The sequence below is a fragment of the Amphibalanus amphitrite genome, unplaced genomic scaffold (assembly GCF_019059575.1).
Source record: "Amphibalanus amphitrite isolate SeventyFive unplaced genomic scaffold, NRLGWU_Aamphi_draft 000072F_arrow, whole genome shotgun sequence".
In the NCBI taxonomy this organism is placed as follows: Eukaryota; Metazoa; Arthropoda; class Thecostraca; order Balanomorpha; family Balanidae; genus Amphibalanus; species Amphibalanus amphitrite.
Window position 1 is genome coordinate 857,449 of NW_024881568.1, and position 27,057 is coordinate 884,505.

General features: G+C 48.0%; 1 protein-coding gene and 1 long non-coding RNA gene across 4 annotated transcripts in view; one reads left to right on the top strand and one right to left on the bottom strand.

Moving 5' to 3' along the window:
• Positions 1 to 7,000: 7,000 nt before the first annotated feature.
• The window catches only part of LOC122379147 (alpha-tocopherol transfer protein-like), a 33,967-nt gene continuing 13,910 nt past the window's right edge, over positions 7,001 to 27,057 (bottom strand). For all 3 annotated transcript variants that reach the window (XM_043361095.1, XM_043361093.1, XM_043361094.1), the window contains exons 7-9: positions 23,411 to 23,521; positions 22,301 to 22,445; positions 7,001 to 8,756 (exon numbers count right to left, since the gene is read on the bottom strand). In XM_043361095.1, coding sequence (XP_043217030.1) covers positions 8,638 to 8,756; positions 22,301 to 22,445; positions 23,411 to 23,521 — 375 coding nt within the window. In that variant the 3' untranslated portion in view covers positions 7,001 to 8,637. The remainder of the gene's footprint in view (positions 8,757 to 22,300; positions 22,446 to 23,410; positions 23,522 to 27,057) is intronic.
• LOC122379148 lies at positions 18,736 to 20,449 on the top strand. The gene is made up of 3 exons (XR_006256135.1): positions 18,736 to 18,891; positions 19,338 to 19,489; positions 19,832 to 20,449. It is a non-coding gene; the product is annotated as an uncharacterized LOC122379148 (long non-coding RNA).

Genomic DNA, 27,057 nt, shown 5'->3' on the forward strand with positions numbered 1-27,057 from the left:
TTTAGGCCACTTATTTTTCAGACCTTGGCCTTATCAACGAAAAAAAAGAAGAAAATATTTGCAAAAAAGTGAGGTATTCCGTCTCAGCTGAGTGAAGAAACTACCATTTTGGCAACCTGGAATAAAGGTTTTAAGCTGCCAAATGAGTTGCCAAGTCAGTAAAATAGGTAGATTTTTCACTCACATGCTTTCTTCCTTTGCGACTCACAACCCCTAATTTGGGGAGGACAAGCTGCCCCAACGGTTCCTGGCCTCATGAAAAGTTGTGAGGCACCGCCCCCACGGCCCCAGAGTTGTGAGGGCAAGCTTCCCCCACTGCCCTCTCCCCCGGTTCCCGCGCCTATGTTTGAATCTATGAAATTGTGTTGGTAGATTTCCGATTTCGATTCCTCCAGCTGGGGGGGGGGGGGGGGGGCTCAAATACATTACGAGCCCCCCCAGCCGAAAAGTTTGAGGGGCTCAGCCCCCCCTAGCCCCCCCGGTTCCCGCGCCACTGGCACTATCAGCTTGCCCCGGCCCTTCTCATCGTTCTTACATACCTTATACTCCTAAATAAGACCTGAAATCGTACATCTACATAAAGCCAATTGATGAACACACAAGCACTTTTGCTAATAATCAATGTTTGTTAATTACACTGTGTAAGTGATGCACCCGAGCTAATTTTCAGTGATTCCCGGTAAGTGAACCTGAACGTCATAGCGGTACCTACAATACCGATCGGTTGTCTGGCCGCTGATATGAATGAAGAAGCGAAACAGAACTCGTATCGGCCACCTCTTTGGCGACATTTGGCGAATTAAAGGGACCCTCCCACTTTCAAAAAAATTAATGAATTGGCAGGAAAGTGATGACGCTCGGTTCAGAAAGAGCGAAAACGAATATCTACCAAATTTCATCGAAAAATATTTACCGGTTTTCTAGATATTAGACTTTTACTTTTGTTTACTTTTTGGGATCTCCGCTGCTCCTATAGCGACTTTATTCGAAAGTGCAGCACTTGTTGCACGCAAAGCAGCATATACATATACCACCGCGTGCTAACAAACGTTTGAGTAAAAGATTTAAAATCGTTAGCTTTGCGCTGACGTCGCACATTCAGAGGGGGCATTCTAATGCATTAGCCTTCTGAATCCAAGTGCTGCAACTTTGAAATTAGATATTTTCGAGTTGAGGCATTTCTCGGTCTTGTGAGTGCGCAAACCGGTAAGTGCAAGCCAGGGACCACATTTTGGCTACCTCAACACTCAAAACTAATGTTAAGGTGGGATGGTCACTTTAAGCCCAGCAATTCGAATTAAAACATTTGCCAACAGATCAGATGCATTTGATTTTCACAGCCCAAAACCAGTATTCAATTTTTGGTGATTGACGATGGATCGAAATTGCCATGTGCCGTGTGCAATTCACCCTATAACCTGTCTCTACCCGCCTATCAAATTTCGGCGCGATCGGTCAGTTATTGCCGTGAGTGATCGCCATGAAGTTATTGCATCCATCCATCCATCCAACTGTTTATTGGTAATACAAATTAAACGCATAATATATAGTAAAATAAGAGGAGGCACAAAAGCCAAAGGGCTTAAAGGAAACAGTTCACTTTCCTGAAATTAGTATTTTGCTATTGATTTATGATTTTTTATGCTCAAAATGATCATGAAAGAAAGTAAAACCTTTTTGTAAAAACAATTATTTTCTATATTTTAATATAGTACGAACTATATTCTATGTAAAATAATGTTTGAGGCGGAAGCTTATTACGCGTTGACCAATCATATCGCGTAATTCAAACCTACGCATACTGCATTGGCTGTAAGCAGCATGCTGATTGGCTGACGATGACGTGGCTGCATTCCTGTGCAAGGCACGCATTCCTCTGCAAGGCACTCTTCTCGGAACGAGAAATGGAATATCTTCGTCTAGGGTGATCGTTGAGCCGTAAAAGCTCTTGATTTGTGCCAGTCTCAGCTCAAGCTACGAAACTGCTATTCCAGTTCAAAACCCCATGTTAAAAGTGAACTATTTCCTTTAAGTCTCGGTGCCAACTCTCGTGATGCAGTGCACCGGAAATATGTAGGTATAATACTAGCGCAGACACACATACATGCATACTTACATACATACACATACGTACATACATACACATACATACATATATACGTACACGCCTGAACACATTCATCATCTCTCATACTTCGAACATACGCTCAGTCAGAAGTTCGCCCGACCGCCGCCCCGTCGCCGGCCACCGCCCGCGACGGCGGCGGCAAATGCAAGCGGAGCATTTCCCACAAACCTAAGTTTGTACGCGGCACATTCTGGTTATTGTGGTACTGGTTATTTAAATTTTGCCAGACGAAAGAGTGGTCTATTTCGATTCATTTTGCCCGTGTAAGTATGCTTGCATGGCGATCTGGCGGCCATTCACTGTATGTAGGCTGTACCGCACTCTCCGGTGCGTTGCGGCACAGCCTACCTCCCGTGCAGATGCACCGTCGCCGACTCTCATGGCAGAATTCGCAGTTCGCACTGCACGCTGTATGAAAGCATTACCAGCATGGGAGTTGACGTTGAGTGCTTACACATATCCGACAGTGGTACGGGATTGTATTGAGTCAGACATTTCTGTAGTGGTTTACTTTTAGGAGACCAGAGGCGGATCCAGCTCAGAGTTTTTTTTTTTTTTTGGGGGGGGGCAAACCATAACAATTTATCGATTTTTTCCATGCCTCGTCCATAGGCGTAATGTTAAAATCATGCCGTTTGGGAGGGGCAAATGCCCATTTTGCCCCCCCCTGGATCCGCCACTGTAGGAGACAGCCCTTTGTGATGCCCCACTTCAGTGACTTTATGCGTCACCCCTTAATAACATATTTTACAATGCGTTTTAAACCCCTTATAGAAAGCCTTTTAGCTTATGCCTACAAAAAAAAGATAAAATGCTTCACTACGACACGAGTGGCCCAAAATGGAATCTGTTTGCAATGATTGCGCCCGTTTGGCCGTTTTATGCGAAAACACTCCACTGTTAAAATAACAAAGATATTTGTGGGTATGACTAATACGGAGCTCACACTACCATTTACACGTCAACTTGACACTATAGGTAGGCGTCTTCTTAAAAACGATTTGCCGATATTTTACGACGCTCTTAAGAGGCGCTTGTGATGAGTAAAAACATTGTAGCGCGATCCCGCACTGCTTTCGTCGAGAAAAGACCTCTTTTTATTTACTGCAGAAGCTCAGAACCAAGGAACGTTGCAGCACTTTACTCTCATCAATATTTCCGATCATTTTAACATTGAAATGTTTCAACATTAAGCAAAAAATATAGGAAATTCAAAGGTTAAAGCTGCTCATTTACGATAGATATTTGGTGCTTGTCAGTGGTAAGTACTAAGTAGAGTACTTATTCGGTTAACAGATGTTTGGTCGAAAGGCGGACACAAAACTAAAGCGACAGCAAAGAGGAGCTAACCGTGACAAAAGGGCACCTAACGGTACCGAGTGTAGGGCGGTCTATCACAAGTTTGCATCAGCGTTGAATGTTTCAGGCCAGCGCCGAGCCAAATTTCAGGCTGATGACCTCGTTCAGATACTGGTTGCGAGACTTATGCACTATGCAGGCTCAGAAAGGGCCATCTGACGTTGAATAGATAGTGTGCCAAATTCGGTGCGGCGCGCGACAGATAAGAAGCATAGTAGACGTCATGTGCTAACTTTGGACATATTAATCGGTGAACAACAATAGCATTGACGAATAAGTGATTTTTATTTTTGAAAGTCGTAACGAAGTTATAGGTGAGGGTTAGGTATTTTGAACAAGTTATACCCTAAGAACACCTGACCGCACCCCTTTAGAGCTCACTCCGTCATATGACTTTCAGAGAGATCGAATAATGAAGCATGGCATGCGTGAATGAGCATTTATTTTTTAGGCCAATATTTAAAGAAGCAGTTTTCTTGCTCTGGAGGCGCAGGCAAGTCATCATATCACTTATGATATATAATGTCCCTGCACTCGCAGCAAGACTATACGAGTACTACCTACTCTGTCTCAAGAATCCCCCCTGTAAACTGAAATTCATGGCATTCAATTCCACTTGGTGCGCGAAACATCAGGCCCCGGGCGTTGGGTTGTAAGTCTCGCCAATGCTGAATTGCCGAGTACCGGACCCGGTTCTGACGACCCGGCCTACCCTATCTGCCCCGGGTCATCGGCCCGCCGAGAGACGGGGCTAAAAATCACCCACTGGCCGCAGTTTCTCGGGCACGAAACGACACGTTGACTTATTCAACGACGGCTGATTTCATCTGGTCAGACGTCAGAGGACACAGGCCTGGTTAATGTACTGAGAAACATCCATGCAAATGCACCAGTGGGCCGGCTGGAGGCTTATTTAGAGCTTTTTGTGTGTCAGCTAGGTCGATACGGGTTTCAACCAAGTCGGAGGTGTGCATCGAAAGCAGCCAGGGTGGAGCACGGCCGCCCTACATAACACCGATGTCCTATTTCGCAAATGCAAATGCAACAATGCCGCTGAAAGTTATATATGTAAGAATGCACATAACCGCAAATGAGCGCTAGTATAACGCACAGTTTCTCCACCCGCCGCCGTCCTATTCCTGCTAAAAGTGCCCTCCCTAAGCAATCTCCACAGGCTGACTTATTTGGAAGACAAATCTGACGGTATGTAGAAGTCCTAGTTATATAATTGATTGACAGAATTGACAGACCTGTCTTGGAAGCTTCTGCCAGTGATTGCTGGTAATGCATCATTCGTGGTCGTTTTTGCTCAGTACAACAATGGGACCAGAGGCAGGATCGGCTTGACCCGAGCTGGGCTAGAAGCATGGCGTGAGATGGTGGACTGCAGAATTATTGGACGGGTAAACGGGTATGGGAACCATCAGCTACGTGCTTAAAACGTTTTTGTGGCAATACAGCCAGGTCACGAGTCGGTCAATATTGCAGATAAAGTTTCCGCAAAAACATATGGAGCTTTTGCCCTCTGAAGGCTAAACCCCTTAGGTCCAAGTCTGAGGATATTATTCAGAAATGGCATTAAAAACTATCGAATGCGTTTCCCCAGCGCTGTGGCTTTACCCGTCTCCGAGTCTTTGCCCGATTTACCCAAAATTATTGAAATAGGCCAACTTTGAACTTCGATGAGCTCTGGTGATATGACCTCTGACCCGACGCAAGAAAATGACCTGAGTACCCTAATTTCGTTTTTTACGCTGTTCGAAAGACGCTTTACAAGCATCGTTACATGACCCAGGAGTCGAGCTCAACGAGTGCATTGTACGGAGTGGCGAGCTCGAGCCGCCCGTATGCACGGCGTAGAAACTAGAAAGCCAGGTGCTCCGGCGGTGCGTGGTTCAAGAACATTCTTGATAAACATTACGGACCTTCATCGCTCTAGCATGCCTCTTACATGAGTCGTCGTCGAGAAACTGCTGATCTAACCCTCGCCGGCCGAGGGGGGGGGGGCGGGTGCCGCCCCCCCCCCATAGGGTTTTTTCACGATAGCTCCGAACACGCTGGCGATAGAGAGCTGAAACTTGGCATACCTGACCTTTGATTCAGGCCGCATCTTTTGACACCAACCGCATTTTTGGGTCATGTCAGGTCACTGACCTATGACGTCATAAGTGAACTTCTGCACGGTCTTCAGATGTCGCAACTTCGCAACGCCCTCACTGCCAGAGGAGATGTCACAGGGAAATGAAACTTGCAGGATCTAGTATCCATTATGATTCTCACAACTTGTATATCTCGGATTTTTTCCTAAAGGTCATATGAGGTCAGGTCATTTTCGTGACCTCATCATTATAAGTCAATGGGGAAAAATGAAAACTGCTATTCTGGCGCCGGGAACGATCTGCAACTATCTCAAGCACACAGAATCGTGATTTAGTGCCCTCCTTGCAAGGTTAGATGCGTCACTTTTGCAATGTTGACCTTGCGTGACGTCATTAATGACGTCATCAAGGTCATATTAGTTTTTCGTCAATAACTCTGGATCAAATTGAGCTAGCGAGTCGGGAAAGCCGCCAATGGGCTCAGGAAGACCTGCCGAATCGAATGATATGCGACATGACCTCTTTCGACCAGCTTCGTGACCTAGGGGTGCTGACCTGACCTTGACCTGAGGTCAACACCCCAAGTTGACCTGACCCGGACAAAAAGTATATCATTCGACGCGCCTGAGCGAGGCGAACACGATGCTGCCAAAATCGCGGCTCTGCGGCCGTTTTTTGCGAAGTTATTCGCCAAAAACTGAACCGTACCTTGGGGCACTTGACCTGACCTCAGAGGTCACCGGTTGACCTAGGACCTTAAAATCGGGTACCAATCTCTGCGTCTCGTAACGGCGCACACGCTCGTTTTTTCCGCGACGCGCTAGCTCCACCAGGGGCGAAACGGCGAGGGGGGGGGTCGTACCCGCCCCCCCCCCCCTCGGCCGGCGCGTATGTAGAAAACCAATAGGTCCGGCGAGGGCTAATTTGATGACTAGTAGCCGTTTTCACGACGGCCACCTGGGACACATTTGGTGCAGATCTGGTCAAATTAAGTTCATTTTGTTCAATGAAGAGCTGTCAGTATGGGTTGCACAGATGCTTATAGACCTTATTTTTTTAAATTATCATACATTATTTTCGACTAAACACAACTAAATTGATATGAATATATTTGTTGTAAGATTTGGTGCAAATTCGCTCAATTAGGTGCATTCGCCAGATAGCCCGTCGTGAAAACGGCTAACATGACGCCAAATGCCGGGTGGGGTCACGGGTGCAACTATCCTATTCCGATTCCGATTCCCCCGATGAGCGTATATAAATATGACCTGCAGCGTCTTTAAACTAAGCGATCTTTGCCTCTGATTTCGACCACAGCTCGGCTTGGACCAAGGCTTGGAGGTCCGCGAGACCAGCTGAGCACCTGAAACTTCATCTGATACCAGCAAGGAGGTAATCAGGGATACTGCAGATATTTCTCCATAAAATATATATTTCATCAACAGCATAACATGTCAGACAGACCACCGCTGCCCACCCAAATATCATCTTCGATGTCCGATGGCACATATAACACAGACGGTTGTGACCTGGTGACTCGCGCGGATATGCTCTCGCCAGTCACTCAGTTCGGCGCTCAGAGTGTTGGACAGAGGCAACTAACAAGTAACATTGAACACACCTATTGCTGCTGTTTCTATACTGTGTCAATCAGCCATAGGCGGAACTAACAACGAAATAAACGAGGAATGTCCACCACCCAACTCCGTAGGTGTTTATGGGTGAATCTGCCAGATATACCCAGATATTATCTGGCATGTAGAGAGGTCAAAAAGGAATGTCGCAAAACTGGCATGCTACAGGGTACTATCGGAACGGAATGACAAGACGCCAAAACACCAGTATAAACAAATGACAGCAACTACCGGACTAGCATGCACAAACCACATCCGCTGATATAATAAACATTATCCACTAACCCGATCAGTCGGGAGGGCACGAACACTATCATAGTCGAACCATCCGTTTTGGTTATGGCGGGCAGTCTGAAACATTCAAGTGCTTCTGCCCACATATAAAAATTACTGACATAACGCGGAACTGTTTGGTGCTAGACACAACATTCACTTATGTAAATCACAGCTGCCTACGGCGTTATAAGAACGCAGATTCATAGACTAAATACAATCACGTCAACATTCATCAAAGCTCAACAATCAGGGTAGACCTGCGACAATCACTGATATGTCTCACCCCTGGGTGAAAATATTCATCATTGGTCCCCAGCTCTCATTACATTACGCCCCATAAAGATAAGTAGGTAAATAAGCCCGTATTGAAGTGTGCCCGAAACCCGTCCAGACAATAAAACGTCACATTCCAGGGACACCGGCCCTGGAGCTAACGCATCACATTGAGCACTGCGGGCCTTCCGTGTCTCTGCCTCCAGCGAACAGAGCATTCACCGACTGATCTGACACGGGCAATTACTGACACGGGCTCGGGTATCACATTGGCACTTGGTCCCGGAGTAAGAAGTCATGACGATCATTTGTACGCGCAGCGTATGCGCCGTTTGTACGGTTAACAGCAGCCACTTACTGATATTTCGATGTACCCATTACATCATCCGATCGATCAAATCCATCACCGGGGAACTAACGGTCACAGTTCGCTGCTGGTCCACAGTACCCCCGGGAAGTTGGAGCCTCTACATATAACCGCCCCTCGACAGATCACCGAGCGAGGCGCGTCCCGGACCGGACCGAACTGGAGCTGGGACAGGGCGGGCGGAACGGTCGGCCAGCAGACTGACGGGGACTCGCGGCATGGCTCCAGCGTCGGCGGGCCGCGCGGGACAGACAGACATTAGTGTGCGACAGGTGACCCAAGCACGATCTCATCGTCAGCAGTCGCTTCATTTTCTTCGTGTCATCGACGGTGCCTGCGTGTCGCTGCCACTGCCATGCACCAGTCGCCGTCAGCTCTGGATATCATCTCCAGTGCATCCACTGCCCTGTCCAGTCTCCTGTTCTCTCGGCGTCCTGTTACTATCCAGTGTTCAGTGCCTGCTGCCCTGTCCTACCCTCGCTCACGGTGCCGATGGGGGGTCTAGTCGTCCTCATCGCCCGACTGCATGCAGAAGGCGCCCGGGTAGTACCTCGGACGGCAGGCGGCCGGCGGCTCCGCCACGCCACCAGAGTCGGCCGTGTACCCGTACCGGTTGTGCTCTGAAAACACACACACAGAGATGTCAGTTGAAACGACAAACTGCCGAGTTGGGAGGAGCTACACAACATTTTACATTATATAACTATTCTATTTGTTATCTCTATTTAAAGGTAGTGTGCCAGCTTTCTTGGACCGTATGGAGTTAATGGCCCAGATAAGGAGAACCGGATTTTTAGAACTTTTCCATACCTTCAAAACTCATGGAAACGTCTTAAATTCTTCAAATTTTGAGTACCCCAGTGCGAAATTCGCCCCGACGGGTTGTCGGTCGTACCCCAACCACATTTCACACCACTATGAACAATAAATGCACACACTGAAATCGCTATTACCGATATGCTCATCCAATCAAGTTTCGATAAACCCGTTCATCATCATCTCCTGCGGTTTCGAACACGCCTGTTAGGCGGCTTCTGATGCTCGTCGGGGTCGGAATTTCCAAATACGCGTGGTGCGTCGGGCCGCGCGCTCTGACTTCGGCCAAGAAAAATGCGTCAGCTGATCATTGTCATTTCTGCCACTTGCGTGTGGTGAAATGGGGTCATAACTTAAGAGACTGCTGTTTTATATCAATATTTTACATAAAATCATATTTCAAACCATAAATTAATGTTCGACAGCCAAATAAAAGAAACAATACCAATACGGGCTTACAGTTTAAGGCTCGACATTGTGTTGTCTACGATTAGACAGCTGATAACTCATTCCCGTACGTCGTATGGTCGTAACACTATAATGACCTTTGCTTATTGTCACAAGTGCGCCGCATTCGCGATTGTTGCCCGACGCCTGTTTGCAGGTGAGCCCACTACAGTTGTTATACATATCTAAAAACCGATAAACTTTTAGGCGAAAAAGGCACTATTCCAGGCCCATTTTTGATTTTTTTTTGCGATATTAGGTAAAAACAGAAGCTTCTTATCCTAGGAAAAATAAAATGGGAAATCTTTCAAAGGTGGCACACTACCTTTAATCGGCCAACGAAGTTCTATGAACAGAACAAGAAACCTCTATAAGCGTGCCTTGTAATCTCCCTTCAGGGTGCCCCGAACCCAAAGGTCCTTGGAGTTCGAAGAAGCTACGAGGTTACAACACGGTTACGCCAATGAAAGTAGCGGTTATGGCCATATGGGTTTATCCAAACGCCCATCAGGCATTTCTCCGCTCGCGTTCCATCTGTTTTACCAGACTGTCGGCCGTCTCTGGTAAAACGTTTTCGGATCAATTACACCTCTGGGTCCCAGCGCGATACGGAACCCTCTCTGGCGTCGGACCGCCGGCAGACACAATACATAATACATCGCGCGGCGAGCCCTGTCTGATCGTAACGTTCGTCCGCCCGTCCGGCTCCTGATGGCCCGAGGAGGCCGGCGCGACGGGAAGTGGGCCGGCCACGGCGCTCTGCCGCTCAGCGACCCGGCCGCGCCCCACGTGTCACCGGCATAGGGGGCCACGGCGGCCCGCGGCCCGGTCACGTGCCCCTCTGCCAGCGCGCCGATTCGCCCGGCAACAGGCGCATGCCGGCCGCGGCAGGCGGCGACTGACACATTGACCTGTCACCGGAGCTCCGCAGAGCGCTCAATCAGCCGGCTGCACCTTTGGGGGCCGGCCGGAGAGAGGCACAGGGCCGGCCGGCAGCGTCACAGGGCCGGCGAGCGTCACAGAGCCGGCGAGAGGCGCAGGTCCGGCGACCGTCACAGGGCCAGCCGGCAGCGTCACAGGGCCGGCGAGAGGCGCAGGGCCAGCCGGCAGCGCCACAGGGCCGCCGGTGCCTGGAGCGGCGCGCTGCCCTCCCCGGACGCCCCGATACCGTCAGCCGCCCTGCCGGCCGTCACCGCGTGGGTACGACACAGGGTCATCGTCTCCATAATCCATACTCGCCGCCGTACAGTGCACGTCGGCATACCGCCCGCCCGATGATATAGTACGGCCCGCGATCAGCGGTTAAATTCACATGAGACGCCAGCAACGGCCGCCACTGACGTGAAACCGGCCGGACAGCAATGTAAATCGCTGGAGCTGGAATGGGGCCGATATTATTGTTCCTTGTACATATAAACATGCGCAAGAAAAAAGAGATCTTCAAAAAATGAGCGACAAGAGCAAACCTCGCATGGCAACAAAAACCAGTTTACCGCTAGGCAGTATCAGCGACGCTCTTGGAACCTATTTTTACCGCACTTTCCTTATTCTCACACTGGTTAGAATGACTAGGCATATTTTTTTGTGTGAATTCAAACTAGTCGTATCAATCATTTACCACCTAAGCCCGTATCCCGTCTCCCATCTCCGCAGGTTTCCTAGCTAAGAGTTCCCGGACGCTCACACAGGGCGTCACGAGGTACTATTGAGCGCAGAATCCGCGCTCATACCGGGACCGAAGCGGGACAGGTCTGGTGTATCAGAGAGTGTACCGATAGTGCGCTGCGGAACAGTATCCCATCCAGGCGGCTGCTGTCTGGTGAACTTGGGTCAGCCGCCGCACGGAAGGCAGCCGCCCCGGCCTCCCTCCCCCCCCCCCGAGTGGGGGAGGGAGGCCGGGGAAGGGGAGCGATTCATGCAGTCGCAGCCCGCGCGGAGTTAGTGCGGCAGTGTGTACTGTGTATATTGGGATTATTTCTCCAGCAAAGTTTTGGGTTTGCTTGAAGTCCACTGATCACGGTGGCTGTTTGCGGGGAGCGGGCCCGGGCGGTGTCAGCAGATAGCTGTTCCCCTACACAGGCAGGCCACAGACATGGTGAAACGGTGTATTATATGGCCGACCAGCCGGGGAAAGACCCCTTTCTGTAGGAATGCGATTAAAGAGGCTTCTCTGTTTTAAGGTGTGCCGTTACGTAGTTTCGGATCGTCCTTAAATTCTTCGCCCTCTTTGCTCTCACCGCAACGTTTTATAGAAAAACTCCTGATGTTTTTGGCCTTGCTCCTTGCTCTTAACCTTGCTCTTCCAGACCATGAGCACACTTTTTATTAACTATAAATGGAAGTTTGCCATGTTTCTCAAAAATGCTCATCTCACCTTAATAAAAATTCCGTTCCTATCAAATAAGTACCGGAAGCACAAATCTCACCGGAAGTCTGAGCCGAACTATAAGCGAAAATGCCACAACTTCCCTATGGCCACCGCCATTCTGTCTGAACTAGACTTTTTGTTTCTCCGAACTATATGGTAACATAACATCAATGTGACATAACAATTCACATTTATTGGGCATGCGTCACGAATGCGTGCCCCTCGGTATTACCGTTATGAAAGTTGCCCGAATCGGCGCTTAAGAGCTTTGCAATTTAAAAATTCAACCCTCGCCCGTGGACGGCATTTCGCCATCCTTTCCAGTGGAGGGGGGGGGGGGGGTACGACCCCTTCTGCCGTTTCGAAACGCGTCGTCGTAGAGCTTAGCGGAAAAACAGCGTATTGCTCTCGACGAGAGCTCGCGATTGCGCATATTACTTTTGACCATAGGTCAATATTTGACCTAAGTTTGGCAGGTTAAAGATCAAAGTTCGGGAAAATCGGCATTTTTAACTTTGCGCGCCTGTAGCGTCGCCGCTATGGCAGATATCGTCATGGAATTTTCACCATCGTATTTCTGGATGAATTTGGTGCATTTTGGTGCATAGTTTGTCACATTTTACGCGATAACTTCCGGGGCAGAGCGCCCGGAAGCCGCGGGGTCGCGTTCGCGCCCCGGGTGGTCGAAAATGCCGTCTGACATTTAGGGTCGGAAATGTGATCTAACCTGTCGGCGACTTCTCCTTGACCCTGAGACGCTCAATAGACCAAGTGCCCGAGCTTTATTTGGCCATCAGATTCGAATTCAGGGCCAAAAATTACCGCCGGAAAGTCAAAATTCAAGAGGTCACCAGAGGTCACTGACCTGAACTAGACCTGACCTGACCTTGACCCTACATAGGTCAATGGAGGGTGTGTCAGTGCCATGTTGACCCAAACAAGGCCAAAGTGTGACCGATATCATCGTTAAAAGCACGAAAAACTACGATTTCGTGCAAAATCGGCCTGACCTTGTTACCTTTGTGACGTCATAGCTATATTACCTGACCTGACCCGGTCATTTTTTCGCCAAAAGTTGCGCAAAGGATGGTCCATAAGGTAGCCGGAAAGCTGGCGGCACGTGCCGCTTTTTTTCGCTATTCGTGAAAAAACCTCAGGAGGGTGCGGCCCTTTCCACGGGCGACAATTAAAATAAATATCACATAGTGCACTAATCTTCCTTTTCATCTTTTGCACAACCGTTTTAGGAATCCTCAATGCAAAAGATGTCGAAGCCGGAACCGTATTCGGTCGGAGTGAACAGTTTTATTAGAAGTCGGAGTCATTCAAAATTTGTCGAAGCCCTGGGTGCTGATAAAACTCTCGCTGTCAATGAATTAGAGTTGACTAATTCATTGTTAGAGGAAATGACTGCAATAGAGGAATGACTGCATGCTAGTAGCACCTACGTCTAAAAACGAAGCTTTACAGTTTTTCAAATAATAAAACAAGACATGCCAGGAGTGTCAGCTATATATTTGTTCAAGTGAAGTCCTGGGGTTTGTCGCATAGAAGGTTGAGTAATCAAGTCTATTCTCACTGCATATAATCCAGCGATGCTATACCGGGTGGCCCAGAAAAAAACGTTCCGAACTTTGGAGGCCTATACATAGGGGAGAGTGGGGCAATGGCGACACCATAAGCATCTTGCTCTGTAGCTTAGCTATTTGAAGCTATTTTATGGTGATTTTGACTGTGGTTATAGCCAAAGGAATAGGCTTTCAGATAACACCCAGTTTTAGTATCTCAGATCACTGATGACAGATTCAGAGCCTACGCGAAAATGTGGTGAAAAATGGAGGTGCAAAAAAGCGAGGGGTAATGCCGGCCACTAAGTGCAATAGCACAAAAAGTCGAAATATCGTCACTGGTATTCATCCTCAAACCGTTCTTTCGATGGAAATTTAAGTGAAAATTAAGAAACGACGACTGTATTCAGCAGTTAACAGTGCACTGCACTGCAACACAACATTGCACTCGCTGCAACACAACAGCGCGGCGCCAACAGAGCAGCAAACTAACACAACCGTAAACAGCAAGCAAACTAACACAGCCGTAAACACAGCAACCCGAAACGTTGAGCTTTAACGACAGAAGTCGCAAACAAAACCGCGTGGAGTCATTCCGGACACGTGTCCGGTATTACCCCGAGGTCAGCTTTATTTTAAGAAAGCAGGCAGCAGTCAAAGGCGTTGCGTCGCAAACGCCTCACATCCAGCAGTCGCCTAAGAAAGGCTTAATTGAAGGTCACTGCAAAGCAGCACTTCTGAAAATGCGTTAACACATTTCACAATCAGCAAATAGATGCAAAAAAAATTAAAAATCAGATACGAAAAACACATTTAACGCTATAAAAATGAAAATAATGGAGCTACCGTGGCAAACTTGCACCACGTGCTAGAAAGGCGCACAACTGAAATGTAAACAACATAAGCTGATTAGTGATGGACAAAGTACTCACTAGAGATGGGTGGCCGGCATTACCCACCGTCCGCCATTGCCCCGCTCTCCCCTATATCAAATTCGAGTACAAATATCGAGCCAAAATTTTCATCAAGTTTGCGTCATTTTTTTGCGCATTGGTATGCCAAATTATAACACTATACCATCATTTTCAAGCTGGGAATCTTGAGTTGAATTAAGCAAGAAGTTTTTGCAATGTCAAACGATAGTGATGATAGGGTTAGACGTCCCATGTTATAAAAAAGAATAAAAAATAGAGCACGTGAATGAAAATAACACGTATGTTCTTATTTCAAATATTTTTGTCTCACTAATGTGCCAAATATTCAAATACTGAGCCAAAATGGTGCTCATGGATGCCATTCGTTTCAACACCAAATCATGTTTCGAACAGGAGTGGCACGGTGCATGGATTACTGCTGATTACCCTCCTTTCAGTAGATCAAACAGTAAATCGACCGGATAAGGAAAACAAACTAAAGCAGACTGGTTCCTGTGCCAGAAGACCACAGAATAGCTTATGAAAAACAGCATTGCCAGCAGATGACAAAAAAAAAACTGGTTGAAAAGCTACCTTTTCCCAGGAATGTCAGCCAGGAAAGCATTTGAGCCACAAGATGGTTAGAAAACTGGAAACTTCTTCCGATGCCGCTGGCACAGAGCCATCGTGGCTGCCTGAGGGAATGTGTCATCCTGAGACCCTAACCATCAATGAGACTAGCTGCCAGTAGAAGCCATGGCTCTAGGCCGCGGTGCCGCGGGGTAAAAGTGACCCGCTCACTCACAATTTTTAGTAAGCATCGGAGCAAAAAAGTAATTTTTACATGGCATGCTTGAAACACGAACCGAACCGTTTAAAAAGTAATTTACCGAACACCATGAAAATCGCACCATTTACTGAAAATGTGTGCCGCATTGACTATTCGATGTTTCAATGTTGTATCTTTATCACTTTCTGAGAAATATTGATTTAAAGTTGGGAACGTTTTTTCTGGGACACCCGGTATACAAGTGCTGCTGATCATAGCACTCCTAGCTCGCACTAATAGTTGAGACGTTTCAAGCCCCCTGAACATCACATCACGGAAAAAAATCAGGCATCAGCCTCTTGTCACTGAGTCACATTTGTACTAATATACATCTTGCACACTAATCACATGTAGGTAACATAAGTAAAATTTATAAACAAAACACTGTTCTTTAGCATAAGATGACAAACAAACAGAACGGTTTAGTAGGAGGTGTGGCCGACCGGCGTTGACCGGTCTTGCATCACCGGTCACCGCCGCCCGCTGCCTCGGAGCACTGCTCCAGCCGCTGCCTCATCGAGGTCACCAGGGTCCGGAAGTAGCCGGGGCGGCGGCGGAGCTCCTCCCATTTCGCCAAGACGGCGGCCCAGAGCTCGTCCTAGTTGAGCTGCCGGGCCGGCTGGCGCAGCTCCTCCTCCAGCTCATGAACCATTAGAGACCACACATTTTCGATAGGGTTCAGGTCTGGGCTCATTGAGGGCCAGGGGATGGCACGAACCTGCGAACAAAACCATGTTTGTTACTCACTGTAACGTGATATAGGTTGACACATCGGTCATGACTATGAAGCTGTATGGTGCAACGAATAGCACCTGTTGGAAAGTGTTTGATCATTACTGATCAATTTTGTCAGGCATCTTAAGAACTTTTTAAATAATTGTTTAAGTTATTTCAATAAGTTCATAACAGGCGGGGACGAGGCGACCAGGGGCAAAGCAGCCTCCCGCACATAGCCGTAGGCCTCGGCTCCTCTAATTGGGATGCATTGCTGTTGGGGTGAAAATGAATTAACAGATAAATAAATAAACAGCATCTCAAGATTTTTTTAAATAATGCCATCAGGTCACCGGTCACCTAGCTAAACCATACCACAACTTAAGGCCGCCCCACTGCACTGGACCTCGCATGCGGGTTTTGAGTTTGCGGGCATAATATTAACTCATAGAGTAATTAGACCGTACCCTCATGGTCACTTCATGAATGCTGTGAAGCCGGTACGCCTTCAGAAAACTACATATAGTCGCAATACCAGCATGAACGAACCAAAATTCGAATCCAACGAGAAACCCGCAAACCTCGTAGAGCTTGCAGACCTCGCAGCGAGGAAAATCGAAAGTTGACTCAAAATCAACTTTTGGAATGCGATGCAAGGTAGCTCGGAAGCTAAAAACATGCAGACTCGCTTGTTAGATAGTAGTGTGGGTCACTCAGCTAGATTGTATTATTTGATTTTGAAGAAACCCGAAAACCCAAAAACTCGCAACCCGCATGCGAGGTCCAGTGTGGGGCAGCCTTTAGAGTTAGCAGCCATGATAGGTTTATGATGCCACTTACTGAGTCTGCGTGGTCTTCGAACCACTGCTTGACTGCCCTCGCTGTGTGGATATGGGGCGTTGTCTTGCATTAGAGTCCAGGGTCGCTCCTCGTCGGGGTGCATTTCCTCCACGGAGGGCAAAAACACCTGCCGAAGTAGTGAAGACATATCTAACAACAATGAAAAATGCACATGTTCACAAGGGTATACAGTCAACTCAACCAGTGACAACTTAACCAACGTGGTTTGTGACAATAGAGCCAATGCATTTAGCACACTGGTTGAGTTGTCACTGTTTGTCACTGGTTGTCACTGGTTGAAATATCGCTGGTTGAGTTATCACTGGTTGAGATGTCAATGGTTGAGTTGTCACTGGTTCAGTTGTCACTGGTTCAGTTGTCACTGGTTCGTCACTGGTTGAGTTGTCACTGGTTGAAATGTCACTGGTTGAGTAGTTGTCACTGGTTTGACCTGCTTGAAATGCCACTGGTGGAATTGACATGGAACCGTTTGCAAGAGTGCGGGGAAGACGGCGTGCTGGGCAAAAACGATATCTACCTGGATACGACTTGTGCAATCGAACGTTTACTGGCATTTGACCTGTTACACAACACCATAAAACGTTTATCTTAGGTTTTGTCTCTTTAGACACCCAGAGGGCAGGAAACCGCCAACCATTGTTCAGTGGTTCAATTTTTTATGTGCTCTGATTTTGTCTCACAAACTTTACAAGCATTCAACATGAACATAAAATGTTTGAGCTGTGGCTCTTTCGACATTAAGCGAGATCCGAAAAAAAATCACTCGCTATTACCTATTATCAATCCTATCTTGAAGTAAATAGTTTGACACTTTTCTAATTTAAAAATGTTTGTAAAAGACCTGTGGTCGAAATAAATATTACATTCTGTCAAGTAAAGTATATATTTGTACAGCATTAGTTTTGGTAATTATCGAGGAAAAAAGGTCAGGTTTTTACATTTTCTACTATTTATAAACATGTTCATCGTACAAGCACTAACCTCATTAAATAGTTTGACACGTTTAATCAATTAGACATGCTGTTTAATCGACATATTATCATTATATGCCGGCCCGATTAGTCATTATGGCCCGATATTAACATTATGCTGGCCCGATTAGTCATCTGATACTACACGCTCGTCTTGACCTAGAAATGCAAAGACAACAGCAACAAATAATAAAAGAAAAGTACGAACCTCCACCATGCGCCTGTCTTCCTCCTCCGTCGTCTTCCGTTTTCTTCCACACTTATCATAGCGCGCTTTCAAACCCCTTTCCCCTTCCTGCTCATAACGGTGTTTCCACCGTCTGGGAGTAGTTAGAGCTACACCGAGAATCTCTGCCGCCTGCTTGACAGAGTGACCTTGATCGAAAAGCAAGATGAGCCTGCCCTTGTCAAGACCACTGAGGTGTTCCATCACGCTCACGTTGACGTCTAGCCGCACACACTCCACGCGGGCTGCGGCCGCATACTGCGGCTCTCCTTCCCCGGCTTTCCGCCCCACTCGGAACAGAAACAGCCAGGTCATGTCATTCCGTGACCCTCATAGGATACTGTGCCGCATCACACTAATCGGTACACTCTCTGACACACCAGGCCTGCCCCGCCGTGGCCCAGCCTCGGTCCCGGTATGAGCGCGGATTCTGCGCTCAATAGTACGTACGCGCGTGTCGGGCGGGACCTGGCGACAAGATATCGCGGTGAGGACCAACCACACGCCCAGCGCCGGGCCGCACATTTACCAAACACAATCCAATTACGGAAAGTGTAAAAAACTGATCGATATATTTTTTCTTAATGTGGTGTGGGTATGAAAGCTGTCGAGCAGCGCCTGCCCCGGATTATTTCCGCGTTGGCGTCGCATGGTATTTCTGACCTACATCGGCACAGCTCGTACCACTTTTGATAAACAAATGGCAACATGGCCAGACAATTATTTCAAAACACAATGGGGATGTTCGGCTTATTTCCTCACCAGGTGGCAGCACTGCCTTCTTTGGACACAGAAACTGTGGCGGCGAATGCGCCACTGTGTTTTGCACTGTGTGGAGTCCGTGCGGTGTCGGTCCGAGTTTGAATTTCGGTGAATTTGATAGCAATTGATTTGAATTTTGCTCAGATGGGTTGTGAATTTATATCCAGCAAGTGTCACAAACATGGAAAGGCAAGTTTACAAAGGACAGGAGACTTAGAAAGGCTTCAATTGACGTAGCCGAAGAGAGGCGAGAAGCCGATGATAGACCGACTCCAAACGGTAATTCCATCGATGTAACACGTTTCCGGACATTTTTTTTTATGGCGAGCATAACTAAGAGTATAAAATAGTCTAGCTTAACTAATAAGTTGGATCATGTATTGCCCATATGAAGTAATTTACCTGTATAAGTTATCATTATGGGCATATCAATATAGGAAATTGACCTGCCCTTTGAGAAAGGCATTAAAAGATGATACATGCTGCTGAGAATGATTATATAGATTCAATGCATTTTTATAAGATTCATTGCAAGCATTTTAGCAGTGTTCTACTTTGTCTGGTACCAACGATATTGCATGAAGATAAAGGTTATGAATATGATGGAAAAAGACAAACAGGATCTATTTTGACACCAGCAACCATGAGGTAAATGTAATAGAACACTAAGCTACCTACTATTTATGAATTGTTACAAGTATTGATCATCCTACATGGTGTTGCAGGTGCCCAGTGCAATCATGCTTCTGGTGCGGAGTTGTCAGGATGGAGTCCGAGGAATCAAGGAAGGCAGAGGACCTGCGTAATGCGTATGAAGGAACCAGCCCTGCGGATGAAGTTCTGGGGTGCATACAGAGGGATCTCACTGAAAGACCAGGTAGGAGTTGGTGAACAGCTCGTGCACTGCAGTATATCATCCAGAAGTAGCTGATAGCCTTTCTTGCAAAATGTTTTTTCACCTTCTAGAATATATGTATAGGTAACTACAATAAAAGTGCATTTCAAAATTGCAAATACTTTGTGTAAAGTTCATGAGTCTTGATGATGTCACTGTATCCAGTTCATCATATCAGATTTCAATTGTGCTTAAACTGCAATGTTTTGCAAATTGCTTCAGTAAATAATGTCCTTTTATCCATGCATGTTAAACATATATATCTCATTATGGCTTGCCAAGATCTTTCCCTACTATCTTATGCCATTTTTCATTTATTCACAGGTGCAATGCTGTATTGATAAGATCCAGATTCAAGAGCATGGATGCTACCAGATCCTGTGATTTGAAGTTACCAGTGTCACTGCTGCTACAAATGACATCAGCAACACTTCCTTTGGTGAAAGTTTAGAGGAGCAAACAGTTGGTGCTCTGTGTAGTCAAGCAGTGGAGTTTTGCCACAATCATGAAGTTGATTAAGAAGCCAGATCAATTTTTGCTCTGGCTTCTGGGACACCTTGGATCTACATTGCAACCTGTGCTAGTGTTCAACATTTTGTGTCATAGTATCACTGATGCAAAGCGTGTTGCATCATACACAAATGAGAGCCAGCAAATTGTCACATATTTTCTAGTGATAGAGAACTGCATGCCTTAAGCAATTGTTGAAGGTGATAAGAGGTGAATGGCAGGGCTCAGCCACTCAGCTCCTTCCTCCAAAAGCTATCAATCAGCTCTAGAAGAGTAGTCATAGCAATGCTTCATATGTGAAGGCTACTTGCCTGAACAGAACATTGTGGATTTGTTAATTAAGTACCTCTTTATTACAAGTTTGTGCCCATTACAAGCCAAGCTTAGTTTACTTAGTTTGTTGCAAGTTTTCCAGGCAGCCTTCACACTTGTGTCGCTGAATATTTAACTTTAACTGATAGACCGACGAGATATTGTCCCTTTCGCATCAGATTGTGATCAGTCAGTCGTGTTGGTAGAAGGTACAGTCTGTCTTAAAAGTACCGCGCAAAGTGACGGTGGATCCATCAAGCCTGACCGAGGAAGGGCTTGCTCTGCTATAATTTGAAAGTCACCGAACCAATTGACCCGGGGAACGGACGAGGATGTCATATAGAGCCACGCAGAAATCGCCGGTGATTCGTTGCCCATCATTACAGAATGAACGCATGCCGGATGAAGAAGTCAATAGTCTGTGCAAACTACAGGGATGTGATTGACTTATCTGACGGTGACGAGCGCTAGAGGTCAACTTAACCCTCGCCGGCACAGGGGGGGGGGTTGATGCAACCCCCCTAAGGTTTTTCGCAAATAACTTGCGTAAAAAGCGGCCGATCGCGACGAAACTTTCAGTACCCTCGCATTTATCAATTTTACACCTACCCTGAAAATTTCATGACACTGACCCCAATGACTTTTGACCTGTGACCTCTTTCCTGTGACCATGTTTGGCCGAAATCGCGGTTCGACGCATGTCGGCTCGCATTAGCCGCGCGTTTGCAAGCTTTTCGTGGTTTCAAACGTTCAAACATGTGATTTGATGTTGCTCCCATGCATTAGGGTGGGTGTCAAGGTCACCTGAAGGTCAGGTCAGGTCATTGACCTTTGGTGACCTCGGGTGACCTCGGTTCACTTTTCCGAGTTTTACATGTTTCTAGGCTAGTTTTTGGAGCTGAATTCGAATTTAGCAACCATTTGAACATTTACGAAGTAGTTTTGGTGCCTTCGTAACATGTTACGAAGCTGTCCGAGGCGGTTGACACGTATTACGAATACCCGTCACAACCCCTACCGGTTGACCTGACCCGACCTGGTCTAAATGCTTAAAGACATCATCTCTGATCAAAACTAACACGATATTCGTGATCAGCACCCCGGAAAACCACATAGCAGCCCCATCTTACGACTTTCTAACAGGTCCCGATTTTCCCGGTTTTCGGGTCATTGACCTGACCTGGAAGGTCACCCGATGACCTAGGACCTTAAAATTGGGTATCATCGGCTTCCTCTCATGACGGGGAACACGCTCGTTTTTTCCGCGAAGCTCTAGCTCGATCAGGGGCCAAACGCGAGGGGGGGATCGTACCCCCCTTGTGCCGTCGAAGGACTCAAAATGGCCTGTGCCGGCGAGGGTTAAGACGGTAGGTATGCGTTCTTGTCATGGAATGTGTGCTGTAAATCGATTGTTTCATGCGTGTGAATATATGTCTGAATGTAATAAGGTTTTTAATTTCAACTGTGTAAGTTAAAATATGTGATAACATCGTATCTTTCGTACTCCGTAGCTTTTGGTGACCATTCGATCAGCTCCCTTTCCTTCCGCTCAATGACGATGTAGTAGTATGCCTTTCACACGCTTCATTGTCTTCCTAGTATCTAAATCAACTGTAGCTACTCATTTTAGCAACATGATGAACCTGAAAAAGACATGAAACGCAGTTTCCGTTCGCGGCTCGTCGGCCGCCGTCGCCGCCCGCAGTGTTATCCCTGGCCCGGCCGGCGCGTTGTGTCCAAAGCATACCGTGCTGCCACCTGGCGAGACCTTTCGGAACTCTTAGCGCGAACATCCCCATTGGTGTGCTTCGCGTGGGCTGAGAGCAAAAGCAATGTTTCGTGTCCACCAAACTAAAAAACAGCCCCAAGCTGCAGTAATTTAGCTGAGCGGATACCATGAGTGACGGAGTACAGCCGGCATCCACCGCCCGTCTCCGGCTACAGGGGGGTAGTGGGGGAGGCCGCACTCACCAGCGAAGTAGTGTTCGCTGTCGAGCAGCTGGCGCGCCAGCTCGTCGCCGCCGTAGCCCGGCGCCGAGCCGCCCAGCTCCGCCGGCAGCGAGTCGCGCGGAAAGTGCGCGTGCAGCGACTTCAGGTTACTGCCGTGAAAGTACAGCTGTCGACGCAGAGACACCGCGCAGTGTCAGCGGTGACCCGTGGTTTACACGGTGGGACACAGAGTTACCACGAACAGCAGAGACACAGCGCGAACGGCTCGGGGAGACAAGAAAACATTCTTTTAGAAATAGTCATAAGTCAACAGCTGATTGAAAAGCAAATAAACAATCGATTGGAAGAAAAAAAGGTATGGTATCATCGCGCTCGTGCAGCGGTGCGCCATATCCGTATTGAGCCAGTTACATCCAATAAAATAATCACCAGCGAGCGAACAAGAAATCTGCACTGTGATCAAGTGGAAAATGTCCTCCTAATGCAGTTAGAGCTTTAAACATACGCCCTGCGGTACCACTGAATGCAAGAGCGGGACGCACCAGCGCGGTCTTGCATCCCAATCAAAGGGAGCACGCGTTTCGCAACAGTCGGCACAGTGAAGGGTGAATAAACCAGCGGGCAAGCAGCTCCAAGAGAGCTGCCGTCACTCTTCAGAGCACCGACCTGCCCGATCGTATCGGAAAACGGACGGGCCGCATTCAATGTGGGCTAGCGGTACGTCCGTATCTTATCATCTAACCAATATGCATCCCTTCCACGAAAGCATTAATGCTGTTGCCAACGCCAAATCACACAGAGCAAAAGGGCTTTGGTAATAAACACGTTAATGGTGTCACATTACATTATAATCCCAGGGTTAAAACGACAGAAGAGCATGAGCAACTGCCAAAACAAATAAGCCCCGCGATAAAAATACGAGAAGAAAGTACAGATGTCATACAGACAAAAAATAAGTAAAAAGAGGAAGAGTTGTATGTAGACGTCGATTCACAACTTGCCATGTCCCGATACAATCTGACCAAGGGGTGGGTGGGACGAGGACGACATTGAAGGTACTGAGGTGGTAATACAGCCGTACCATCTTATCCATTGAACCATGACAGGGTACGCGGCGCCGTAAACACTTACCCGGTCGGCCAGCTTTTTGCTCAGGAAGGGCTTCACAGCTGCAAAGGCCCAGTAGAACACCCTCGGCTCAAATACAAAGTGAAAGCCCTTGAACCGAAGCGGAAAGCTTCCCTGCAAAAGGAGGAACCGCCGTCAAAATACAGAAAGAGGTAGCTGACACTATGTAGTAATCGTACCAACATGCCATAACACCATCATAAGGGTCAAAGTCTGATGTGTAATGTTCCCCAAAGGACCACTTATCTATCGAAATCTCTGTAAAAAGCTAGACTTCCTGAATGGCTAAGTGAAATGTAGGAGACAGGAGTGGTTTCCCGAAGGAAATGATGCGCAGAACTACATTACCAGCAAAGAAGACCATATGGATTTTGGAATACTTTGAGTCATCATTTATCAAAACAGCTGGCTGCTATGTCACAAAATACGTAACATCGGCAGAGGGAAGAGCTGCCACAATAGACGTGACTGTGAGGAATCTTAATTCCAAGCCAGCCAATTAGTAGTTACAATTTTGACTAGCAAACTTTCACACTTTTTTTGGGTGGGGGAATGGTTCCTATTCCGAATATTTAGTAGCGAGTCCGTCAACGTTGACATTAGGGTAGAGCCGAGTTCTTTCATCTCAGTCACATTCCGGGCTCTGTCGCCACTGTATTCATTCACTCCTTCATGCATGTGTGTCCGGTGAGCGACGGACCGCCTCTGCCCCTAATACAAGGCCACCATCCTCAGCAGCCGGCTCGGCAGTCACACGATACCGGGGGTGCTGGGTTTGACTGCCGAGGGTGCTGGGACAGGCTACCGAGGGTGCTGGGACATTGGTCAGGCTGCTGTGGGTGCCGGGACAGGCTGCCGAGGGTGCTGGGACAGGCTGCCGGGGGTGCTGGGACATTGGTCAGACTGCCGGGGGTGCTGGGCCTGGGGCAGGCTGCTGTGGGTGCTGGGACAGACTGCCGGGGGTGCTTGGACAGGCTACTTTGGGTGCTGGCCGCTGGGGCAGGCTGCCGAGGGTGCTGGGACAATGGACAGGCTGTCGAGGGTGCTTGAGCAAACTGCCGAGGGTGCTGGGACAGACTGCCGGGGGCGCTTGGACACTGGACAGACTACCGAGTACCGAGGGTGCTGGGACCGGCTGCCGAGGGTGCTGGGACAATGGACCGGCTGCCGAGGGTGCTGGGACAATGGACCGGCTGCCGAGGGTGCTGGGACAATGGACCGGCTGCCGCCACCACCAGCCCGTCCAGACGTGTGAGGAATGTAACGGACTATATCAGCTATTTTGGTACCTTTCATATTTCCACGGGCCCGTCATATTTCTGGGATGCCAGCTGAATGCCGATTCCATCGGCTTTCCATTAAACAAGCAAACCGTGAGAATAACAGAGAGCAGCAATCGTGGGAGTTTGAAAATGGTCCTGCCGGCGGATAGCTCAGCGACAATATCAGTGTTACTCGATGAAATCTCACGTCGGTAAACGGAAACGATGGTTGCTATATGTTGATTAACATCAGATTTCGTCCTTTCACGAGCAATGTAGAAAGTCCTCTGTCTGCATAAAAACGGCCGGAGCACCACCAACATCCCAGTAAATCTCGGGGCGGTGCCCGGTGGGCACACACCAATGCATCACGGCGGCCCACTGGTGACCCCGTTATCACGCCGCGGCACGATGCAGCAAACAGCAGCGGCCGCCGGCCAGCAGATCCATCCCCGCGGCGGAGAGGTGCCGCACTACACACGTCCCCGGAGAGAAAACGGCCGCCGCCCCGGGTGGTTTATCGCCCGCGCGTGCGCTGCCTTACGCTGGTAGTGAATGGGCAAGATGTGGCCGCTTAGTTACAGAAGATGTGTAGCTGAAAATGGTAGGGTAAACACATTCCAGACAGGAAAGTGTTAAATGTGTCCAGTTAACGATTTATGTGACTCGGACGTTTAGCGGCTCTATCTTCATCCGGGATCAAATTGAGAAACCTTACGACCGATCGCCATGATATCGGAGTTCATAGCGTGCGCACGCAACTGAGGCAGTGGGCACAGCGATACACGTCTTATCGTGCTCGGCTGGACCTGCCAGGGTGTGTCTACGCATGCGAGGACACTTGTGCGTCATTATTCGTGTGACCGAGTTTCCCTCGATACCCTTCGTACTGGATATCATCTCGAGACATCGGATGCACTCTTCGGACCAGAAGTAACACCGTTTGCAACTAGGTGGCGCCGTCCAAATACTATCTCATTAGTAACAACTCTAGGGGCCTCTAGGCCCCGAACTTCTACATATGTTAACTGTCAACTAAAATCCTTGAGCCGTAGTGTCATAACCCTCGCCGGCCGAGGGAGGGGGGGGGGGCGGGTGCCGCCCCCCCCCCCCATAGGGTTTTTTCGCGATAGCTCCGAACACGCTGGCGATAGAGAGCTGAAACTTGGCATACCTGACCTTTGATCCAAGCCGGATCTTTTGACACCAACCGCATTTTTGGGTCAGGTCAGGTCACTGACATATGACGTCATAAGTGAACCTCTGCACTGTCTTCAGATGTCGCAACTTCGCAACGCCCTCACTGCCAGAGGAGATGTCACAGGGAAATGAAACTTGCAGGATCTAGTATCCATTATGAGTCCCACAACTTGTATATCTCGGATTTTTCCTAAAGGTCATATGAGGTCAGGTCATTTTCGTGACCTCACCATTATAAGTCAATGGGGAAAAATGAAAACTGCTATTCTGGCGCCGGGAACGATCTCCAACTATCTCAAGCACACAGAATCGTGATTTGATGCACTCCTTGCAAGGTTAGATGCGTCACTTTTGCAATGTTGACCTTCCGTGACGTCATTTATGACGTCATCAAGGTCATATTAGTTTTTCGTCAATAACTCTTGATCAAATTGAGCTAGCGAGTCGGGAAAGCCACCAATGGACTCAGGAAGGCCTGCCGAATCGAATGATATGCGACATGACCTCTTTCGACCAGCTTCGTGACCTGGGGGTGCTGACCTGACCTTGACCTGAGGTCAACACCCCAAGTTGACCTGACCCGGACAAAAAGTATATCATTCGACGCGCCTGTGCGAGGCGAACACGATGCTGCCAAAATCGGCGCTCTGCGGCCGTTTTGTGCGAAGTTATTCACCAAAAACTGAACCGTACCTTGGGGCACTTGACCTGACCTCAGAGGTCACCGGTTGACCTAGGACCTTAAAATCGGGTACCAATCTCTGCGTCTCGTAACGGCGGACACGCTCGTTTTTTCCGCGACGCGCTAGCTCCACCAGGGGCGAAACGGCGGGGGGGGGGGTCGTACCCGCCCCCCCCCCTCGGCCGGCGCGTAATGTAGAAAACCAATAGGTCCGGCGAGGGATAAATAACACTAGTATTAGTTATAACATTATAATTCAGCCATGAATCAGTGATACCCAACACAAGCGTAGGGGAGAGTGGGGAAAGATGCCCAGGGTTTGACTATGTCATATATTATTCGAAAATGACGATCGGGAAGCCAAAACTTGAAGTTTCAACGGAAGCCGACATCATTTTTCTCCAAAAATATCACACTTTCGTGCCTGAAATATGATAACTTTTTTTGCTATTAAGCATTTTCCTGAAGAAGTGAAAGGGGGCATCTTACCCCACAGGGTGGAAAAG